The sequence below is a fragment of the Pavona decussata genome, unplaced genomic scaffold, assembly GCF_977016875.1.
Source record: "Pavona decussata unplaced genomic scaffold, jaPavDecu1.1 SCAFFOLD_254, whole genome shotgun sequence".
In the NCBI taxonomy this organism is placed as follows: Eukaryota; Metazoa; Cnidaria; class Anthozoa; order Scleractinia; family Agariciidae; genus Pavona; species Pavona decussata.
This window is the reverse complement of record NW_028145657.1, coordinates 5823331-5846500: the sequence shown is the minus strand read 5'-3', so window position 1 is coordinate 5846500 and position 23170 is coordinate 5823331. Positions and strand designations below refer to the sequence as shown.

Below are 23170 nucleotides of genomic sequence, written 5' to 3'. Positions count from 1 at the left end.
AATTGGCATTTTTACAATATTCCTTTTACCGGTTTACAGTGTCTCCGGGTCAGTGGGTAAATTAAACAATTTACTAAAATCTGTTCAATATGGAAGAGAGACCTGAGATGCCAATACAGGCAGTGCGCTTTTGAGCTCAGATGAAATCACTTAATTAAGGTCAGTAAACACAAGGGGACAAAGTTCCAGGCACAGTCCCTGACACAAATTTCTTGTACTGTTTATGTGTGCACTGGTGTTGTGTGGATAGAACACATGAGGGAACAAGTTCCAAGGAAGTGTCCCCTCAGCCATGAAAACCATTAAGCCACATCTTGTGTGACTATCCTTACCTTCATAATGAGGCCACGAAGAGAAAACAGTAGGATCACTTAAGATGTGTGAAACTACAGAAGCTGCCATCACACTAGCAAAAGGTCTCCAACTCTCCGCAGTTAACTCAGCACCGTCCGCATAATCAGCTATTCCTTTAACAATAAGCCATTCAATCTGATCATCAAATGCTGCTGTAAAAAGGCCTGCAATGTAAAGAGAGTACTTAAGGTATGACATCAAGGTTTTTTGAGACAATGATGACAGTGGCAAACAGCGCAAAGCTGACTCACATCCTCATCATTATCGTTTATTTATTTATTTATTTATACACGTAATGTCTAAGAGCTAATAGCCATATATGGATATAGTAACAATTAGTTAATTCTTCTAACCATTATCAAGTCAGCACTCCTCAAGTTACATTAACCTTCATTTTGTGAGTGTAAAAGGCAGTGAGTGGGGTGCCACCTTGCACATATCATATTTTCGAGGTTGTTTATAATAAGCTTGAATTTGCTGATGATCCCAAGAGCTATGGCCAAGACACTAATAATTTTATTATTGCTTTCACAGGAAGGTTCAACTAAACCTAGTGGGAAATGCCCAGAGAGAGGAGCCTGATAAAAGAACGGTCTGGCCAACAGTTTCACCCAGTTCAATTTTCCTTGACTACTAAAATATTTATAGTGTGACAGCCAATGCATGATACCTGACTGTCAAAGCCATCACAGAGGCCATCATAAATAATCTAAGCATGTTTAAATACATCAAAGGGTGGCAGCATGGTTGAGTGGTTAGGGCGCCGGGCTTGAAATCTGGAGGTCCCGGGTTCAAGTCCCCTTCTGACCTATCTGGAGTTGTTTCTCGGTAGACCCGAGTTTAACTCCTCGGCCTCGTTTGTAAATAGCCAGATGGTCTAGCTGCCTCCTGCCAGCTGCGATTCTTAACCATGTTATGTTGTATTTGAAATATTTGTTTCTTCCTGTTTGTTTCTTTGTCCCTGAAAAGCCCCTTTCGGGAGAGGATAATAAAGTAATTATTTAATTATTTTTTTTATCAAAACAGCTAAGATACAGTAGACTGTACAATTTAGGGAGAATTAACACACTGAACATCTGTATCCTGGAAAGTTTGGGGCACTTTATGTGCACAAAGACACCTAAAAACCAAACAAGTAATTAACCGTGCCTTTTTCTCTAGAAATGAATATTTGAAAGAATGGCAACTCTGCATATTCCCAGTTGTAATAACAATATTTATTTTCATAGAAAGCCCACATCGGAGGTGCTTTTGATTCTGGTTGTTTATATTTAACCGGAAACTCACCACAACTGACAGCTATACAGACATCAAAGTTATCAACATTCCAGCTCAAGAACCTGCGTATCAGGGGTTTTATCAACACAATAATTCAGTTTGTGATACATTCATGGCTGTCTCAGGCACTTATAAGGAAGATATAACACATTAATTAGGATACCAACTCACCTTCCCCTTCAGATTCAATGGCTGCTGCCTGTGGGTAGGATGCAGTTAGTTGCTCACGTCGCCACTCAGCTCTGACCTGCTCTGGGCCACTCAGAAATTCACCGTCACAATGTACATTGATTTCGTGAGTTTCTGAGTTTGTTAAGGGTGCATGCCAACCTTCCGCTGAATGCTTTATGATGTTAAGAAAGCGTCTGCTCACATAACTTCTCATGCCTGTTGACTGACCACTTAACTTTGCAGAAACAACAACATCTCCCAAGTTGGATTCATCAGGCTTAAGACTGCTGCATATTCCTGCAGAAATAACAGCCTTGGGTCTTAACTTAGTGACAGCATTTTTGATAGAAATCAACGAGCCACCAGGACCACAAGAACCTTTATAGCATCTCATCAATGCCACTTTTACTTTCTCCTCTTGATTTCCTGTTTCATTCACATCCTCAAAATAGACAAACCCAAGACCATCAAACCAGCATCTGTAAGGATTTTTCAGCTCCATATAACAAGCTAGGAACTCGCAGTCCTTCACCGTCAGCAACAGAACATCAACAGGCAGATGAGCATCTTTGGGAGGTTTTGTTGTTGTGTCAATGTCGCTGATTGATGGGAGAGGAACACTAAGCTGTGGTGGGCCACTATTGTCTGCGTTCTTTAAAAGGAAAACATGCAGAATGATTATTAATATAACACATTATCAAATACTGTGATTTTTAACAAGTCAGAGTTTCTTACAACCTCTGATTTTTATCAACTAACTGTATGGCATGCGGTGCAACAACATATTCGATTAATAATTAAGGAGCCTGAAGGCTCCGGCATTGTGTGGTGGAATTGAAGGATTAACGTGTTAATTGATTTTCACTGATCATGCGCAATTCTAAATTAGAGGACATTTTACAGATAACAACATAATATTTTGACATAACATCATAAAACATTTTTGAAAGGAACAGATTAAATCATGTTGTTCTTGATTGGCAATGTTTCTTACCAAGTCTTCAGCACTGGGTAGTTTAAATGTGATTGTCCTTGTGTTGAGATTTACATAGTATGTTCTTCCCTCGCTGTCTTGATTCCTTTCCCAACTAAATAATTATTAAAATAATTAAAAGCTCACAATAAAGTTTCATTTAATTTAATGTTACTTATTTAGTTTACTAGTACTTAAATAATTAAAAAATGGGATAATATAGCAGTTAAGAGCAATTCTCCAGGAAAGTGAAGCAAAGTTGGAAATGAAAATTTTTAACCCCCCTTCATTTTTTGTGTGGAGGTAGGTTACCTGGAGGGATAAACAAAAACAGCCATATTTGGATCGGCAGGTGCGTCGTTGCCATGGAAACCGCACTTGATCACGGCGGCCTGAGGTCTATGTTTTGACCGAAAAATTCATTCTCAAATAGTAAAAATAAACGAGTCTGGATCTCAAGTACATGTGAACCAATTTAAATGAAATTCATACAGATGGCAGAACCACTCTCCCAGTTTATAAAATTTGTTGTTAGAGTATTTTGGGTTCTATAATCAAGAAGACAATGTTCGTATTACTATGTTGCCTGTCAGCCATTTTGACAAGAAGGAAAAACAAGCACAACCATATTCGTTATTTCTCCGAAAGTACTCTTTCCACATAAACCAAATTAGCAGCAGGGCTTACATAGATATTGAAGTTTATAAATATTATAAAATCTATTTGGGGAAAATTATATTCTGACCATGGGTGTTGAAGACATCCGAGGCAAGTTGCAAAAAATTGCAAAATTGGAAATGTTGAGGTCTCCAGTATTTGGTTCAAACAGGCTTTAGATAGAGAATATCAGCTTCAGAGGTTTTCTCATTCATCTTATCTGTTATCTACATTTGATTGATTAGGTTTTGGCCAACGAATTTGATGAAATATAAATTAAAACAAAGCCTTTGGGAATTTCTTTAGGATGCTTTTGTCGTATAGGATGGGTCTCTCCTCAGTTCGCTCGCTCCATTTTCTTGACCAAATCTTGCACAGACTCTAGCGGAAAGGACAAATCGAACTGCCTAGCCTCGCCGAACATCTACTTTTAGACCAAAGATGATGATGCATTAACCCGAATAAAGAACAGTCGAACAGGTCAAACACAGTCGTGTGTCGAGTATCGAAATAATTCATCAATACAATCCATCCAGGAAGTTAAATAGATGCATCAAGATCACAGCTGAGCAAATGCATGTCTGCGACGATTCTGAGTAAAGTCTTTGGCTAAATCGAGCCGTACATTCCGTGGTGCATGGTTGAGAAGCGAAGAAATCGTTGTTTACGACCTGTTTACGACCAAACGTATGTAGACCAGAAGTGCGAGTAGCAAAACTGCTGACCGGATGTAGTTTTAAATGCGATATACGCGCTTTTTACGCGGGATGCCCCGAGGGGGCATACCGTGTCTTAAAACGGGTCGATTTCTTTTTTACGCGGGATGCCCTGAAGGGGCATACCGTGTCTAAAAACGGGTCGATTTCGTTTTTTTTTTTTTCTTCCTCGTAGCTACAAATCGGTACATTAATTTATTCATTAAACTCACCCCTCTCCTACTCGGGGTGTATTGTTCTGATTGTCTTCAACAGAAGCAGCCCAATCAAAATCCATTCTTGTCGCTTACATCGCGAGGGAGGGGACCCACTCACCCCTACCTGTGTAACGTCAACGCATCATTTGATCTATTTATAAAAAACAGATTAAATTTGGCGCCATATTGTTAACATGTTCTGGACTCAAGTGTGCCGTTTTCAAACGGAAATTTCACCATTTTGAAGCGGCAAATCGAAAGAATAACTTCTAAGAAGCATTCGACATTTAAAACGGTGGAAATTGGTAAATTCCTGGCGAAGGAATCGTGCTTTCTTTGACAGTCTTAGACCACGACGCGAGACTGAAAAGAGGTCATTGAGAAGCTTACGTTATCGCAATGGAATTCCCGCAATTTCCCTTGAAACCCTGAGTAGCGTAACACAAGGGAAACAACGTAACGCGATCATCGTGACTCAAATTATTCCATCAGCAAGGATAGTTTAATCAATCGGCGAAGCATACAGTTGGAATAAATGAATCAGCCCCAGCATCACGCGTGATGCCAGTATTGCAGGCATCTTGTTTTTTACGCGGGTGCCCTGAGGGGGCATACCGTGTCTAAAAACGGGTCGATTTCTTTTTTTTTTTTTTTCTTCCTCGTATGCACAAATCGGTACATTAATTTATTTATTAAACTCTCCCCTCTCCTACTCAGGATGTATTGTTCTGTTTGTCTTCAACAACAGCAGGCCAATCAAAATCCATTCTTGTCGCTTATATCGCGAGGGAGGGGACCCACTCACCCTTACCTGTGTGACGTCAACGCATCATTTGATTTCTTAATTAAAACTGCATTAAATTTGGCGCCATATTGTTTATAACATGTTCTGGACTCAAGTGTGCCGTTTTCAAACGGAAATTTCACCATTTTGAAGCGGCAAATCGAAAGAATAACTTCTAAGAAGCACTCGACATTTAAAACGGTGGAAATTGGTTAGTTCATGGCGAAGGAATTGTGCTTTGTTTGACAGTCTTAGACCACGACGCGAGACTGAAAAGAGGTCAATGAGAAGCTTATGTTATCGTAATGGAATTCCAAAAATTTCCGGTAAAAGTCTGAGTCGCGTAATGCAAGGGAAACAATGTAACGCGATCGTCTTGACTCAAACTATTCCATTAGCAAGGATAGATTTATCAATCGGCGAAGCATACAGTTGGAATAAATGAATCAGCCCCAGCATCACGCGTAATGCCAGTGTAGCAGGCATCTTGTTTTTTTTTCTTCGTAGTAGCTACAAATCGGTACATTAATTTATTCATTAAACTCACCCCTCTCCTACTCGGGATGTATTGTTCTGATTGTCTTCAACAAAGGCAGGCCAATCAAAATCCATTCTTGTCGCTTATATCGTGAGGGAGGGGACCCACTCACCCCTACCTGTGTGACGTCAATGCATCATTTGATATATTTATTAATGACGGATTAAATAGTCGCGCCATATTTTTTTAACATGTTCTGGACTCAAGTGTGCCGTTTTCAAACGGAAATTTCACCATTTTGAAGCGGTAAATCGAAAGAATAACTTCTAAGAAGCACCCGACACGTAAAACGGTGGAAATTGGTGAGTTCCTGGCGAAGGAATCGTGCTTTGTTTGACAGTCTTAGACCACGACGCGAGACTGAAAAGAGGTCATTGAGAAGCTTACGTTATCGTAATGGAATTTCACAAATTTTCCGTAGCCTCCCACGCAGACGTTCTTGGGGGTTCGTCACGCGTTCCTGCCCTAAGAACGTCTGCGTGGGAGGCTAAAATTTCCGGTGATACTCTGAGTCGCGTAACACAAAGGAAACAACGTAACGCGATCGTCGTGACTTAAACTATTCCACTAGCAAGGATAGTCTTATCAATCGGCAAAGCATACAGTTGGAATAAATGAATCAGCCCCAGCATCACGCGTAATGCCAGTGTAGCAGGCATCTTGTTGTTTGTTTGTTTTTATAGCTTCGGCTAATTGTCGCAATGGCATTATCTCTTCTTTAGATATTTTTGGTACAATATATCATTGATAGGGGGATAAAAGGACCACTTTTGATCCGCTTTTATGACTGTTTTACAGTGGTGAATAAAGAGGACAAAATAAAAGCGCTTCACTGATCGTTTTACGCAACCACATAACCCGCCCATGTTTCCTGGGTTTGTTTGTTTGTTTGTCTGTTTGTTTTTTTTTAATTCATTGCTTATTGGATGTTAAGGATGGCCTGCATGTAAGATACGTCGCTGATCTTGGGCATTAGCGTACACATTAGAAGTTACGAAGTTGGAATTTTTGACCCACCTCTCCTCCAGAAATAAATAAGTCCTCTCTAAGCCGATAAATTTACACATTCAGTACCTAATACCTGCCCAAATTTTGGCATTCTTTCTGTTTATTTATTTATTTATTTATTTATTTTTTGCTGTTGTTTTTTTTTTGGTGGGGGGAGGGGTGACCAGACGTAAATTTGTGCCGTCGATCAAAAACTTTCAAATCCCAAAAGGGACGTTTCGGTTTGTGAGTGCCGTGGAAACAATATAAAACTCAGTCAATGTCAAAGGGATATTTCCAGGCACGTGCCAGCCTACGGACTTAGTATAAACCGTGATAAAATAAGCGACGAAATGGATCTTATTCTTTGCCGTGCAGGTAAATAAATGTAACATTTCACGCGCAAATTTTTCATTCTCTTGTCACGAATAGTTTATCATAACTGAATTTGTTGAGGGAGGGGGGGGGGGGGGTGCGGCTATTATGATCATGCGTTTAATTTTCACACAAGCTTCAGTTCAGCTTCATTTCCTTTGTTCTTGTTTTCATTCAGTTATTCTGTTTTTTTTTTTTTTTTTGGCTTTCTTCACCATTGCCATTGTGAAACAACCCCATTACGAGAGGATATCATTACACATACATCCGGTGTTACATCCCATTACATTGTGTTACATCCGGTCAGCAGTTGTGCTTCTCGGACTTCCGGCCTATGCGTTCAGTTTATTTACCATTCTTGGCTTGTCGACTATCGCAATATCTGACTCGATTTTAGCCAAAGACGTTACTTTGGATTGTTCAAAGGCATGCATTTACTTTGTACATCGATCTCGACACATTTACTTTACTTCCTGGCTGAATAATATTGATGAATTTAGGTGCTCGACGGCAGAAATCGCAAGCATTACGACCATGTTTTGGACTTTATCAGCTATTCTTTGTCAAGTGTATGCGGGCTACTTGTATCATCATCCCTGGTCTGAAACACAGCAAACTGGATATTCGATGGGAGTAACTGTTAGTCTGCGCTAGATTTGGTCAAAAAGACGGAACGTGCGTGGAGAGAACCACGCGACGAAAGCATCCTGATGAAATTCCCAAAACCCTCAAGGTAGGTTTTGTATCAATTTATATTTCATCAAATTTGTTGGCCAAAACCTTATTTACTAAATGTAGGTAGCAGACAAGATGATAAAAGATACTTTTGAAGCTGATTTTCTCTCTCTAAAGCCTGTTTGAGCTAAATGCTCGAGCTCTCAAAATTACCAATTTTGCAATTTTTTGCAATTTGTCCCAGGTGTCTTCAGCACCCATGGCCAGAGTATAGTTTTCCCCAAATTGATTTTATGATATTTAGAAACGTCAATATCTATGTAGTCTCTGCTGCTAATTTGGTTTATGTGGAAAGAGTACTTTCGGAGAAATAACGAATATCGTTGTGCTTGTTTTTCCTGCTTGTCTAAATGGCTGACAGGGAACATAGTAGGACGAGCATTTTCTTCTTGTTTATAACACCCAAATTATTGTAACGGCAAATTTTATAAACTGGGAGAGTGGTTCTAACATCTGTATGAATTTAATTTGAATTGGTTTACATGCACCCGAGAACCAGACTCGTTTACTTTTCCTTTTTGAGAGTGGAACTTTTGCTCAAAACATGGTCCCAAGGCCGACGTCATATAGTGCGGTTACCATGGCAACGATACATCTGCCGATCCAAATATGGTTGTTTTTGTATATCCCCCAAGGTAACCTACCTACACACAAAAATTGCAGAGGGGTTAAAATTTTTCATTTCCAACTTTGCTTCACTTTCCTGGAGAATTGCTCTTAATAAGGTATTTTTATTAACACATACAATTTATAAGTCAAAAGTGATTTGGAAATACATGAGACAAGAAACATATTTAATTTAAGTGATAGCAAGCAACGTTTCAATGCATCTTGGGCCATTATCAAGGTTACATAATTAATGATTGACAGCCTTGTTAATGTGATGTTGTGTATTCAAGATCTTAAACCAACACTGAATGTACAGTCTGATTCTCTTAGTGCTAAAGTATTCATGTAATTATAATTAGCTTGGCACTTTTCTACGCTTTTAACTTAGCCTATTCACAAACCGCTTTTTTTATCATTAATTATGTAACCTTGATAATGGCGCAAGATGCACTGAAACATCAGTTTCTTTCACTTATATTTCTTGTAACAATATATTTACTAAATATATTGGAGAATGAAGGGACCATGAACACACCCCTCCCGTCTGAAACAAACCAACAGATATAACTATTTATTAGCATTAATAACATTTTGTATATTGGAGAAATGAAGGGACCATGAACACACCCCTCCCATCTGAAACAAACCAACACATATAACTATTTATTGCTGCGGAATGAGCGAAGCGAGTGAGCAGCAACATAATCAGGATTTAAGAGAAAAAATATAGGCTACGAAAAATCTCGATTTGATCGCTTTTTACCAGAATTCACTGCGCCACGAACACATTTGGAACCAGAATTCACTGGGCCACGAACAATAGCCTCACTTTCATTTAAGCCTCGCTTTCATTTTATTTTATGTAAATAAACGTGGCGTGGCGTGACACTTTCCTTCTCGTGTCGATTTCCATGGTGCAAGATTGAAGAGGTGAGCTTGTGATGTTTTTTTGCTTTTTACCTCGTGTTCGACGACTTACTTTCATTCACGTATCCTTTTAAAGATTGTGAACGGTTTTGTCAACTTGGAATACTTCAAATTGGTTTCAGTCTGACATTATTCGCCGCTTTTTTGCTGAAAATTCCGACCTCTTGGTATAACAACAAATTTACCGCAGCAATTATTATCTTTTGGATACACTAGTTAGTATTTGTATATTGGAGAATGAAGGGACCATGAACACACCCCTCCCATCTGAAACGAACCAACACATATAACTATTTATTAGTATTTGCATATTGGAGAATGAAGGGACCATGAACACGCCCCATCTCATCTGAAACAAACCAACAGAGCTAATCGACACACTGTAACTATCATATACAGCTGTTTGTATCACTAATAATTATAATTTTGGAGAATGGAAGGGACCTGATGAACTTACCCAGGAGGAAGTGGTTCCTCTTGCCCTTGTATAAATTGGCCTGCTGTATATGAAGATGATGAGGTATTTGAATTGTTTCCAGCTGAAAACAGAACAGCTTACATTAGGTATACCAATAAATATAACAAAGAAATATCTCGTTGGTGATTCCAAGTATAATGCTTACATCAGTATAATAATTATTGTAAATTCAAACTCAGATTATATTTAGCATGCAGGTGTAAGTCATAATAAAGAAGAGTTGAACAAGGCTGTTAGTTAATGATTTTATAATAAATAAATATAACTGACTGGAAAATATGTTGCCTTTTAATCCAAAGAAAAAATTTCTTGAAAAAACCTTTGGCATGTTTTGGTTGTCAATTAACCCACCTCATCAATGAAAAGCATAATTGATATATTGTATTTTTTATTAATTGTAATTATCTTTAAAAGCAAAATTATTTTAATTACTGAAATGGAATATATGTGATAGAATATTTTAATCCTCGTGAATAAAAGAGAATGATGTATATTCAGTAAGTGACACAGGAATAACCAGAAAAAAATCAGAGTGCTCCTATCAAGAGTCGAACCCAAGACATTTATTCCATTCTTCATATGCCACACATGACATTCCAATCATAGCAGTTATACAGGATATTTGTCCCAAGAACCTAGTTTAATGACCTTAACTCCCACGAGTCTCCTGTAGCTCAGTGGTAGAACATCCAAAATAGTAATCGGAAGGTCTTAGGTATGTTCAAATCCTGATAGAAGCACTCAGACTTTTTTCCAAGTATGCCTGCGTCACTTACTGAACAAATGATTTATTATACATCATTCTCATTTTAATTGCTATCACTTAAACATCATTATCATTACTGTTACTATCACTGTAGACTGTATGTCAGCAGTCTCTTATTTTTCTTTTGCGTCACTGTCAAATGTGATAACGCGCGAGAAGGCGGCCAAGCTGCGAGGAATGAGGGCAGAGCCCAAGCAAAAATTAAAATAAGAGTCTGGGATGGGATCTTTGATCTGGCAATTTGCAGCTTTGCACACCGTTTTAATTGCAGCCCCTTCCACTTTGACAAGTGATACCATTTCGAGGCAATTTCGTGTGTCTATTTCTGCAAACAAACGTGTCTGGTCGTCCGCTACCGTTTTGTTCTGTCAGGATTTCTATTTTTTCCTGTTATTGTAATTGCCGTTATAGAACGCTGGTTTCCAAATGAGTCTGGAAACACTGAAAAAGAAGGTCACTCAAAGTAAGCAAGGAAGGAAGCGAAAGGGTGAAGAAGCATCCCAGTATTGTATAATTTGTCACCGACCTTTTGCAGTCACGTATGGTTATTTTGAGGGTGCCAAAAAGGGATTTATTTCCACGAAGAATATATTCCAGGTTCCTTATAAGAAAGGACTGACCAAACCTTTAGCAGGCTTCCTTAAGACATCGGCTTCCATTTGGAATCCGGAAAGGACTTTTCTACCCATGTTTGTTTGCTTTGTGGTGGGAAGGTTAGGGCTTCAGTGACAGTATTTTCTATTTTGAGGACCAACTTAAACCAACGGGCACCATTTCTCCCCCAACATGAACAAGTCAATATTATTTATAGAGTAAGAAGCAAAAGAATGTCCAACTTAGAGTCATGCAAATTTAAGACTTGCATATTTTATTTCAGACCGCAGTGCTCGGCTATGGGGAAATTAAGACGACTGCCTTTGATTGATGAAAACTTAACATGTTTAAGAACAAAAATAACGAAAGGGCACTTTCTATCTCAAGAAGGCATCTTAATACAATATGAAATGTTCTTCTTTGTCCTCGAACCGAATACGTTGGCGAAGTGATAAAAAAACAGGGGAAGCGATTCTTAGGTAAAATTTTACAACAGTCGTGCCAGTGATCGTGCTCGATCAAAGTTGTTCTTGTCCAAACAAAAAAGTTTGAGGTACTTTAAAGTTTTGAAGTCAAATGGAAGTCAAATAGATAACTTACTAAGTAAATGCTGTATGTGACTCTTCAACAACTATATTAAGCTTCAAATGTCGCATAAATTTAAAATTTGGTGCGCGAAGGATGTCCAGGAAGTGATCACTCAGCACATTCTCGGCTGAGGTGTAGAGAACCTCCACTTCACCTTCTTTCACAATTTTTAAAACATCTTCTTAGAGAGTTAGCTCTACGGCCTTGAGATTTAATTCATCGCTTGCCAACTGCTTTTGGACGATGCTTTGAAGTGGAATAACCACGCTAATTGAAGGCGAACATTTTGCCCATCAAGTATGTCTCTAGCAAAAACAAAGCTTTGGTAGATAAGACTTTTACCGAATCCGGTTGGCAATACAGCAAATACGTCCTTTCCATTCAAAAATGATAAAACAGCTTCCTCTTGTTGAGATAATTTTTTAAGAATTATTCCGCCTAACTTTTCCTCGCAAACATGTTTGAAAACATATTTTCTGTGTCCCATCTTATCTCAAGGCTACGGGCGAAAAGTGGACTCCCCACAGACTGAGACTTTTTTTGTTGACAGAAATGTTGACAAATTGACAAGTAGCCGAACAATTGGAATTTCCATTTCCCTGAAATGGGTAATTCAAAAGACAATACAACCTCCGCGGTCGTCCTTTTTTCTCTCTCGCCCCAATCTCTCCTCTTTTCTTCCCAGTAATTTGCATAATTTTAACTTTTCGCGCACCCTGCTTGGCTCTGAGGAACAAAGGACAACCGCTCGTAGTCTAGTATCACTGTTATTATTAAACTATTTTCATTACGACAGCCAACCGCAGTGTGTGTATCCATTGAGTTGTTAACAATGCTGTCACTGGTCACGAGAAACTTGGGCCAAATACACTGCATCTACAGAATACAAATTTAAGTTAAATCAATTAAAAGGTATCAGGGCCAGCTGCATCACTATCAATAGAATCGATGTGTAGAACTTACGCACTGTAACTATTGTATTGATCGATGTGACATTCATTTATTACTCTAAATTGAAACCTTTTAAATGGTTACATTCTCAATTTGCCAGTTGAATTTATGTATTTAGTTATATATCTTTCTTTGTTTTCTTTTAAGTTTCTGTACATTTTAGTCTTAATCTTTGAGGTCCTTTTTTGAAAACCACATTTTGTGAAAAAGTTTCCTCAGAAAAGATTATTATTATTATTATTATTATTATTATTATTATTATTATTATTATTATTATTATTATTAACTATTAGTACTTTATGGTTTCCATAAAAGAACACCCTTAATTAAAGGAACTAAAAGTGATAAACATTGTCCAGCGATCACAATAATTTATAAGTTATAATATTTTTCTCTTTTCGTCAAGTAAAGGAAACGAATAATTCATTGACATTCCAGTAACAAAGGTGAACATTGACTCATGAAGAGAAGACAACAATCAATTAATTTACACTCAGGTCAGAGTACAAACTTGGGTGTGTGTAACCCAAAGTCATATTATCCTACCATAGGGATGTGTGCCCCGTCCCGATTCTGCCATCTTGTTGTCTGTTTACTTTGTCTTAAAATTATATAGGACTGTTATCCAGCTGCATGCTATTCCAAATGATATTTAGGATGTATGGAATATTGACATTAATTCCTTTTACTGATTACTGGCATGGTAGTTTTCAAGTGCAAAGTTGGCCAATGTTTTCTTAGAAAAGTTTAAACACTTTAAAATTTAGCATTCACAGCTAATAAAAATCGACTTGAGACACTTTTCGGGGCTGGAAAATTCTGGCCCTTTGAGAAACAGATCCCACATATAAAAAAGGTACTAGAAAATTAAATATTTTGGTGTAAAACTGGATCCAAAAGTTCCAAAGAGTATACCTCTCCACCACCCCCTTCGGGATTTACGGTAAGATTATAGATCCGCGGCTCAGAAACTTACGTTTAATTAAATAATAGCTAGTTTTCGCCTACTTTGCAACCACTAACAGTCTCCCCTGACAACAGGAATCCAGACGAGAAGAAAAAGAATTGAAGAGCACTGGTCTTTTAACGTTTGAAATCGAAAGTAGATTGGTTGATGGATGTTGATGCCCGTGCATCTCGGATTTGGAGTCGACGGCTGGTTGAAATTATTAAGCTTACTTTTTTTTAAATTTAACTTCATTACTGGTAAAACCTCCCAGCTTACAGATTACTTTTTTCCTTAAAGTACCGATAATAATTTGATTCTTTCCCAAGCAAGTGCGTTTAAATGATGAATTCATTATTAGCTTTCAGATAACTTAAGCTTATTCCAGCTTATTCATACCTCGCTTTGCAGTTAGAACATTGTTGGTTTTGAATTCGCTGAGATTCTATAAACTAAATTCGATTTTGAGACGGCAATACAACTTTATATTGACGGCTAGTTGGGAGAAAATATATTCCGTATTGGGCAGAGTCGCGAAGCGACGGAGCCCAATACGGAATTTAGTTTTTTATCGTGATACTGACATTTTGTTGGAGAGAGTAAACCAATAAAGTACAAATCGTGCGCTGATTGAAAGAGAAATTCTTACTTCAGTTAAGCTGTAGCCATGGTAATATGCGTACGCGAAATTTTTTCTCGGGGCGGGTTTTTTGAATTTTTGGCTTTAATTTTTACGTCAAAACAAAGAAAATGCAAAAATTTACAGTCCATAAAGCACCTACCATTGATGAAATAGACGAGCTAGTAGGTTTGAACATTTTACCAGCAAATGTTATTGAAAACTTGTAACCGCCGAGATATAAGCTTAAACAACAACATGAAAACAGTGATGAATAAGCCTCACAACCAGAAGCAAGAATAAAAAGAGCAACCATGCTAGTACCCAAAAACGAAAACAGAGCATTGTTATCCTAGCTTAGATGCCGCGGAGATTTAGAAATTTGATAGAGACCAAGCGGCGAAGAATACTGTAAAAATTACCGAGTCTGCCATTCGGCGCTACGACAACAAGATCAAATTGACAGACCTGAGCCATGAAAGAGAACGCAGCAGAGCCCTTGGAGCAATTTTTTCTAGAGATAAGAGACATCAGAAAAGAAACAGATCCTTTTGCTTTGAAAATGCCATAATTTATTGGAATGTAAGCTCATTGTTATTTATCGTGGCTGCGTTCACACTCAAGAAAGTCTTTTAAGTAAATTTCTCTTCAACAAATTTTCGCTTACCTTCAAGAAAAAAGTTGTATCCGCTGTATCATGGTACATGTTCACCACAAAAAAAATATTATAAGTGGTCCTTGAACAGTGCCAGAAGCTTTCTCTAATTGTAAACTCAAATGAAAAGAAATAAACAACACCATCCAACGTCGCTTGTTCATTCACAGAAGTAAAATTTTGATCTGTGCGCGCCGAACCCATTTAAGGTCATTCCCCTAAAATAGAACCTACACTCAGATTTTTTCCAAACTTTGCCCATGTGTGGTTCACTATATGTAAACTGAAAAAATGAAATAAAAAGAGGGGGTCACCATGCTTGTTCTTCAGCAACGAAGCATTGAAATATGGTAATTTCTGCGCGTTTGGACAAAAAGGACTATAATAGAGCATTTGCCAAAAACAGGAATTATTTTCTGAAGAGAAGAGTAAACGGCTCATTTCATAGAATTTTTTCCCTGTTCATAAATCATTTTCAATGTGAAATCTGTTTGGAAACTATTCCTAACCAGTACTACTGAGATATTCAACACAATAATATAATTCATTACCTCTGAAGGTAGGCCAAAATGTCCATTGGCTAGATATTAGGCGCAAAATTTGATATTTCTAACACTAGAATTTTCCTTAAATTTTCACAGTAGTTGGCAAACGATATTGTGGTTAGAAATCTGAAAAGAAAAAATAGGTTCACCGGGTTGGTTTTGCACAAAGCAGTGGTAAATCGAGCTTCAAAACTGGTTTCTCCGCGAAGGGACTGGGGCGAGTCTTATGAAAACACCTTAATTTCCGCGCAAAATGCAAATTAAGAATTTTGTTGTTAGATGCAAGTCAGATTGAGTGATACTCAGTAGTTAGCTAGAAATGAGCGTAATTTTTTTATTTTGGCATTGTGCGCAGTAGAGTTGCGCACTGCAAAACAGGGGAATGACCTCAAGTGCCGTGCTGTCATGATTGCATGACAGTTTTTGAGCCAATCAGAAACCGTCATTTTGAGACGGCAATACGACTTTATATTGACGTCTCAGCGCAATGGGAAGATCCCCCAGGATCGCGATACATACATACATACATACATACATACATTATTGACTTTCGCCAAAGGAGCCTTCAACATGACGAGATAATTATAAAGAGCTGGACAGTATGTCGCTTAAACTCTTACCTTCTTTACCCTCCAAGGCCCTTCAAACTTGATACATCATGACAACTTGGATGTATTATTCAGTAAGTGACACAGGTATACTGTCACTTACTGAATAATACGTCATTCTCATTTATTCACCAGGCTTAAAATATTCCATCACAATTTTATTCCATTGCGCAAATGCCACACATGACATTCCAATCCTAGCATTATGCAGGATATTTGTCCCATGAACCTAGTTTAATGGCCTTAGCTCCCACGAGTCTCCTGTAGCTCAGTGGTGGAGCGTCCGAACTAGTAATTGAAAGGTCTTAGGGGCCCCCCTTTTTTTTCTTCCATTTGTAACCGTCTTTCGAGTGACATTATGCACTCAATCGTTTTCAAAAAATTCTCTTAAAGCCTTAACTTTAGGTCGCATTCTCCCGGAATTGTTTTAAGGCATAATCTCCACGAATGTGAACAGATTCTTCGGCCCCCACTCTTTCTGTATTTCTGGATTCACCCTTGTCAATTTCTGGCACTTTCTCAAAGTTCTAAACATTTTTTCCCAAATTTTTGCTGCTAGCATGAGCTCCTTAGGAATATCTACCTATTGCCGACTTTTTGTGCTCAGCAATGCGTTGATGATGGTGTCGGACTGTGTATTTGACATATTGTGCAGACAACGCACTGGTGATTCGCAATTGACGCCATTATTTCTTTGGGTTTAAGATCTCATTCTAATTTGTTGCTCACAAAAATTAGCTCTACTGTAGACCAATCTTCTGACTAAGATCATGTTATTGCCTCCGAACTGCATTTATAGCCACTTGATTACCGTTAATCCTCTATTAAGCCCCTCCCTTCCCCCCTGGGGGGAGGGCTAATTTATTCCAAGCACAATTGAGGAGGGGGGGGGGGGGCTTATTTGAGGGGGATGGGCTTATTTAAGTTAGTGAAATGCATAACCGGTAGCCAAAGAAAAAAAAAAGAGAGTAGTGAGGGAGGCACCAGTTAGGCCTGTTTTTCGAGGTGGTTTCTCATTAATCTGAGGTGGCATACATTATCGCCAATGACGTCTCCGCCTATTGTCTTGCTCACTCATTATAGGATGACGTCATATTTTATTTTAGCCTTACCAACAAGTTATGAACTGGTTTGACAGGTTAATCAATGTTGTCATGCTCTATTTTTAACTTATGGCAGTCATGGGCGGTATTACCGGTTTGACAGGTTTTTGAAGTTATTTTTGGATACATGACATCATATAGTATATTACATACATACTTAATTGTATAGCTTCCCTTGGGGGGCTCTTCCGTCATACATGAAAATAAAAACAATAATAATAATGAAAACTATTTACATTTGGATGATAATATAGAGAGAAAGAAAAAAATACGATAAAAAAAAACGATGAATTAAAATATTCTTAAAAAGTCTCTTTTTTTAAAAACGCTATTTTCCCGTGTTTCTGATATGCTTCGATAAATTATTGTAGAATTTTTTTTGCTCCACCGAAGGTGAAAGCCCTTTGGCCTTTCGCAAGCCTACACTTGGGCAGTGTGAGGTAATTATTTTGCCTGGCGTTCCTTTGGTGAATTTTTGAAGGGTGTTGAAATCATTCTCGAAGATAACCGGGAGTTAGGTTGTTCATTCATTTGTATACAGTAGTCTATTTTCATTGTCCGTAAGCGTATGAAAAAGCGATTACTGCCAAGCACATTATTCACGAATTGTGAGTTTCAGTAATAATCATACATTTTCAGTGATTCGATTTTGGATGAATTCGATCGAGATTGTGATTTTGTTGGTTATAAAAGATGAAATCAGACATCAGACATCAGACGTGTGTTTCGATTCACGCACCGTTACTTAAGCTATTATGTTAATTAAGTTGAGCTTTGTCGGGTATTAAACAGTAAAAACAGTCTTTTGTTGTCTTTGTTTATCACATTGCTCCGAATAAGAATATTATTACGGTTGATCGATTCCTGGCTGCTTAAATTAATTTGCATGTTATGTTTGGCGCGCACTGAAAAAATAAAACACGCTCAGAATTAACTGAAAATTCTTTATTTAAATCGTTCAACAATTCAAGTACAAAGCAAAGTTCTTATTACAGCATTAATCATCTTTATCCTCTTCATCGCTAGGGGGATAGAATGTCATTTTTGATGTCCTTTCATCCATGTGTGTGATAGCGCCACAATCATAACATCGACAGAGAGATTCCTTCGCGCGCTCTCGTTCAAGAGGAATCTTGAGATCACATATAGGGCAAACTTTACAGTTATCTTTCCAAAAGCACTTAGGACATTTCATGACTACGGTATCATATCCATGTGAACTGTTGCAGTGTCAGCACGGATCATGAACTTTTGCCTGAGCTATCGTTGAATTTTCAACTGAGTCGCTACTATTCTCAGCCTCTTCTTCCCAATCACTTTCCAGGCTGCTGTTATGAGACTCTTCAGGTTGACTATTTTCAGAACTGGTTTCCTTCTCTTCACTGCTGTTCGACAAGTTTTCATCATTAGCCTCTTTACCTGATTCGTCCTCTTTATCCTGGTATCCTCTTTCTTTTTCTAACAAATCGCTTAGAAGTTTTTTATTTTTGATCAGTCGCTTATTCACTCCGAGCTCTGCCAGCCCATCTAGGAAAGTATTGAGCGCACGGGGTTTGGCGACATCTTCGTTATTAGGGAGTAACACATACGCGACCAGCTCTGAGATGTTTGTTACTGGTATTGCGCGCTGGTTTCGGAGTAGCAGTCCACTAGGTGTCCAGAACAAGATATTTTTAGAAGAAGCCATACTCTGCAATAGTTCAGAAGCGTGCTTTCTGGAAACGGTGTTGGAAAGGTTGTTCAAGACATCTTTTATCCGGGGTTCTTCATCGTCACTTTCCTTATCAGAGGTTGAGTAATCCTCCATTTCACTTTCCTTCTCTTTATCCCAATCCATCTTTCTCTTCATATCGACCAGCACTCGTTAAAAGAGAGACACAAACGACCAAATTTCTTTTATAACATAAGACACCCCAAGCTACTAATTGCAGGGGTCAGTAATTCTTGTATGAACCCACTGCCCTCTTGCACAAGGATGTGTTTCTTTGTCTTGTAAGGAACATTTCGCTGAGCAAGATTTAGAAGAGCATCCTTATGCGAACGCAATAAGGCCCTAACTTCTTCAGACACTGGTATGTTTTTGTAAGTTCGTTATAAATAACTTGCAATAACGCATGCAACTGTTGTGGAGTAGCTGTTCTAAAGAGAAACTGACGCTGCTTGGAAGGGATATCAGAAAGGAGCTGAAGGAAACCCCGGTTGTTCTTTACAATGCGAGACATGATCATGAATGAGTTTAAGAAAGTAAGTTCCCCCTTTTATTGTGTAGGGTGTGGGGGAAGCAATAGACTTGAGGAGAAGGAAAACACTAGAAATAAGGAGGAGGAGGGAAAACAACAGAATTGAGGAGGAGGAGCAGGAGGAGGAGGTGGTGGAGGAGGGAAAACAATAGAAATGAGGAGGAGGAGGAGGAGGGAAAACAATAGAAATGCGGAGGTGAAGGAGGAGGGAAAACAATAGAAATGAGGAGGAGGAGGAGGAGGAGGGAAAACAATAGAAATGAGAAGGAGGAGGAGGAGAGGGTAGGGAGACAATAGGGGCTAATTCTATTTAAATGTGAGAGATTCGACGTTTTTTCACTGCACGATAAGTCTTCACTGAGTTGACATGAGTTGGTCCTGTCCTATTTGTAGAAATAATTTTTCCAGGAAAGATAACATGCAAAGACACATGAGCCGCAAACACAGTGAATCGCTGAGTTTCACTCCCTTCAGAGCTATGCCGTTTTCTGTAGAAAAGTGTCAGCGGTTTCAATTTGTACATCCATTTACTTGTATGGTTGCTGGGATGACCGGATCAGGAAAGACTGTCTGGGTAAAATCTTTGTTGCAACAGGCTCAAAGAGCAATCAACCTACCACCAGAGAGGATTGTTTGGTGTTATTTGCAGTGGCAGCCCGCTTATCTTGAATTGATGGCAACAATACCAAACACAGAATTTGTCAGAGGTATTCCTTCCAATCTAGAGCATGACTCCTATTTTGACATCTGCCAACGCAACTTAATGGTGATCGATGATCAGATGGCTGATGCCGGTGAAGACAAGCGAATCGTCAACCTGTTTACAAGAGGATCCCATCATCGCAACCTAAGCATAATTTACATCGTGCAGAACTTATTTCATCAAGGAAAAGGCAGTCGAAGTATCAGCTTAAACAGTCACTACTTAGTCCTTTTCAAGAACCCCCGGGATAAACTTCAAGTTCTGACCCTGGCTAAGCAAATGTATCCCAGGCACACCGATTTCTTCATTAATCACTATGAGAAGGCCGTACAGAGGCACTATGGTTATCTCCTAGTTGATCTTAAAACCACCACTCAAGACAACTGTAGATTGCGAACGAACGTTCTACCTGGCGAAGAATGATTTGATAACATAGCGGTACCGGACGATATCTCGCAGGAACTACTACAGTACCTCAAACAACAGAACGTAATGACTCCCCCAGTAGTTCCAGTAATGCAGAAATTACAAGATTCAATGGATGGTCTTCTCTCACGATCAGACCTTGGAGATGACGAAAGAGCAAAGCATTACATGCAGCTGCAAAACAAGTATTTGACGTTTAAACAACAGTTGAATTCCAGACTCAAAGAATCAAATCCACGCTACTCTGAAGAACAGAGACAAATTTCTAGCAATTCAATTCAATTCAATTCAATTTATTTGCCATTAACAAAAAAATACAACATAAATACATTACAGACGACACACAATATTCTTACTATTACAATATTCATACTTGACTATTTACAATATTAAATGTGTTAAAGGCTAGGAAGCCTATATAGAAGCCGGGGGCTTATTAACTATAGGCTTCCTAGAACTATTGGATAAACCATAGAAGTTAAGGGTACTGATTGAAATTTCCAATTAAAATTTTTTTTTTTTTAAAGAAGAAAAAAAAAAAAAAAAAAAGGAAAGGAAGAAAAAAAAGAAAAGGTAAAGAAAAGGTGTGTAGCTCAACAAAGAGTCAATTTAACTTAGATAGAAGGAATTTTTTAAGTCTTTTGCCAAACAAACTGATAGTTTCACTGTTTTGCATTTCACGACTTAGCGAGTTGAAAAACGAAGGACCTTGAAACCGAATTGTGAAGTGATCTTATGAAGGTGCTGATGCGGAGCGGACGTGTTTTGCTGTGCTCCTGCAAAAGATGAAATTTTGTCTCAAAAAATAGCTATAATCGTTATCTTTTCAAGTTACTATATTTATTATTTGTGTGTAGCCCTACTAGTTATTGAAATTTGCAAATTATGGTAAGAAAAAGTCATTCGAAGCAACCCAAACACCTCGTGGCAGCTCATGGCGCTGAACAAGCTCACCAAAGCGACGAAGCTTTTCAAGGCGACGAAGCTCAAGCATCTGTGGATACAGAAGAGTTTGTCTCTTTACGATCAGTTCAAGAAATGCTGAAAGTACAAGAATCGATGCTACGAGCGTTGTTTGATTCAGTCGTGAAATCACTGACGGCGAGAGTGGATGGTGTGGTTGAGTCGGTTAATTCCCTCAAAGCAAGTTTGGAGTTTTCCCAAAAAGACATCGAGGAACTTAAGCCCTTTGCGTCTAAGCTTGAGGAAGCCAAGGACAAGATCGATCAGTTAAATTCAGACCTGGCTCAACAAGAGCTAAAAGCGGAGTATCTAGAAAACCAGTCGAGGAGAAATAATATCCGTATTAAAGGAATTGCCGAAGGTGAAAAGGAGAATTGGGATGAAGTTGAATCGAAAGTTAAACATGCCATCAAAGCTAAACTTGATTTGGATGTCGACATTGAGAGAGCTCATCGTGTGGAGCGACGGAAGAAGAGAGGCAGTGCCAACGCAAATGAGCCATGCACAATAGTGTGCCGTCTTCGCGACTGGAAGCAACGTGAGCAAGTTCTAAGAAAAGCTCGGAAAGAAAAGCCCGTTGGATTACACATCAGTGAGGATATCGCGTTTGCAACTCTGAAAAAGCGGGAGGCTCACCTTGAGAAGTTTAAAGCTGCTAAGCAGGCGGGTAAAATTGCATATTTTGTACTCGATCGCTTAGTCATTCGAGATAAATCATATGACTAGTTTATCATCCATGCCATTTTATAATTTGGACGATGACGAATTTCGGCTAACTCTCATTGAATTTATGAATGGCGGTACCATCAATTTTGATCCTGATAGATTAGCTCAGTTAAAGTTTAATCCTTTGTTATGTGAATCCTATAAAAATTTCAGTCTTTGTAAAGACAATGATCCAGATATGAGTTTTTATTTAGAAAACAATAGCTGTGAATACTATACTGAAGATAGCTTCAAAAACATGTTAGCCGAAAACCAAAGTCGCCTAAATTTAAAATACAGTACCCTTGAATCTAGCCTTTCGTTCCTCCATATGAACATTCGTAGTTTAAATAATAAATTTGATCTTGATCTTATGCCAGATCAAGAACCAGTGACTGTACAGGCAGCTGCTGTCCAAACGCCCACGGTTATACAGGCGACTGCTGCCCAAGAACCAATTGCAACACAAGCGACGCCCGCGGAAGCGTCACTTCCCTCGTCCATCTTAACACCCCCTCCCACAGTACCCTCACCTACACAGAAAAGAAAAAAACTACCTCGAATTCGGTTTCAAAACTACCTGGATGATATAAGGCTTCTCAAGAAGAGGAATTTTAATTAAATTGTGGCGTAATCACACACATGGATGAAAGGACATCAAAAATGACATTCTATTCCCCTAGCGATGAAGAGGATAAAGATGATTAACGCTGTAATAAGAACTTTGCTTTGTACTTGAATTGTTGAACGATTTAAATAAAGAATTTTCAGTTAATTCTGAGCGTGTTTTATTTTTTCAGTGCGCGCCAAACATAACATGCAAATTAATTTAAGCAGCCAGGAATCGATCAACCGTAATAATATTCTTATTCGGAGCAATGTGATAAACAAAGACAACAAAAGACTGTTTTTACTGTTTAATCCCCGACAAAGCTCAACTTAATTAACATAATAGCTTAAGTAACGGTGCGTGAATCGA

General features: G+C 38.5%; 4 protein-coding genes across 5 annotated transcripts in view; 1 reads left to right on the top strand and 3 right to left on the bottom strand.

Moving 5' to 3' along the window:
• Nucleotides 1–23170, bottom strand: part of LOC146456791 (NLR family CARD domain-containing protein 4-like) — a 180480-nt gene that overhangs the window by 93396 nt on the left and 63914 nt on the right. The window lies entirely within an intron of this gene.
• The window catches only part of LOC146456792 (uncharacterized), a 131634-nt gene that overhangs the window by 46933 nt on the left and 61531 nt on the right, over nt 1–23170 (bottom strand). For both annotated transcript variants that reach the window (XM_085092758.1, XM_085092759.1), the window contains exons 7-10: nt 9759–9840; nt 2798–2891; nt 1804–2455; nt 333–518 (exon numbers count right to left, since the gene is read on the bottom strand). In XM_085092758.1, the coding sequence (XP_084948884.1) occupies nt 333–518; nt 1804–2455; nt 2798–2891; nt 9759–9840 (1014 nt within the window). The remainder of the gene's footprint in view (nt 1–332; nt 519–1803; nt 2456–2797; nt 2892–9758; nt 9841–23170) is intronic.
• The window catches only part of LOC146456793 (death domain-containing ATP nucleosidase-like), a 96241-nt gene that overhangs the window by 61130 nt on the left and 11941 nt on the right, over nt 1–23170 (bottom strand). The window lies entirely within an intron of this gene.
• Nucleotides 21401–22212, top strand: LOC146456794 (uncharacterized). Its single transcript, XM_085092738.1, has one exon. It carries the CDS (start codon nt 21409–21411, stop codon nt 22210–22212), a length of 804 nt encoding a protein of 267 aa, XP_084948864.1. The 5' UTR covers nt 21401–21408.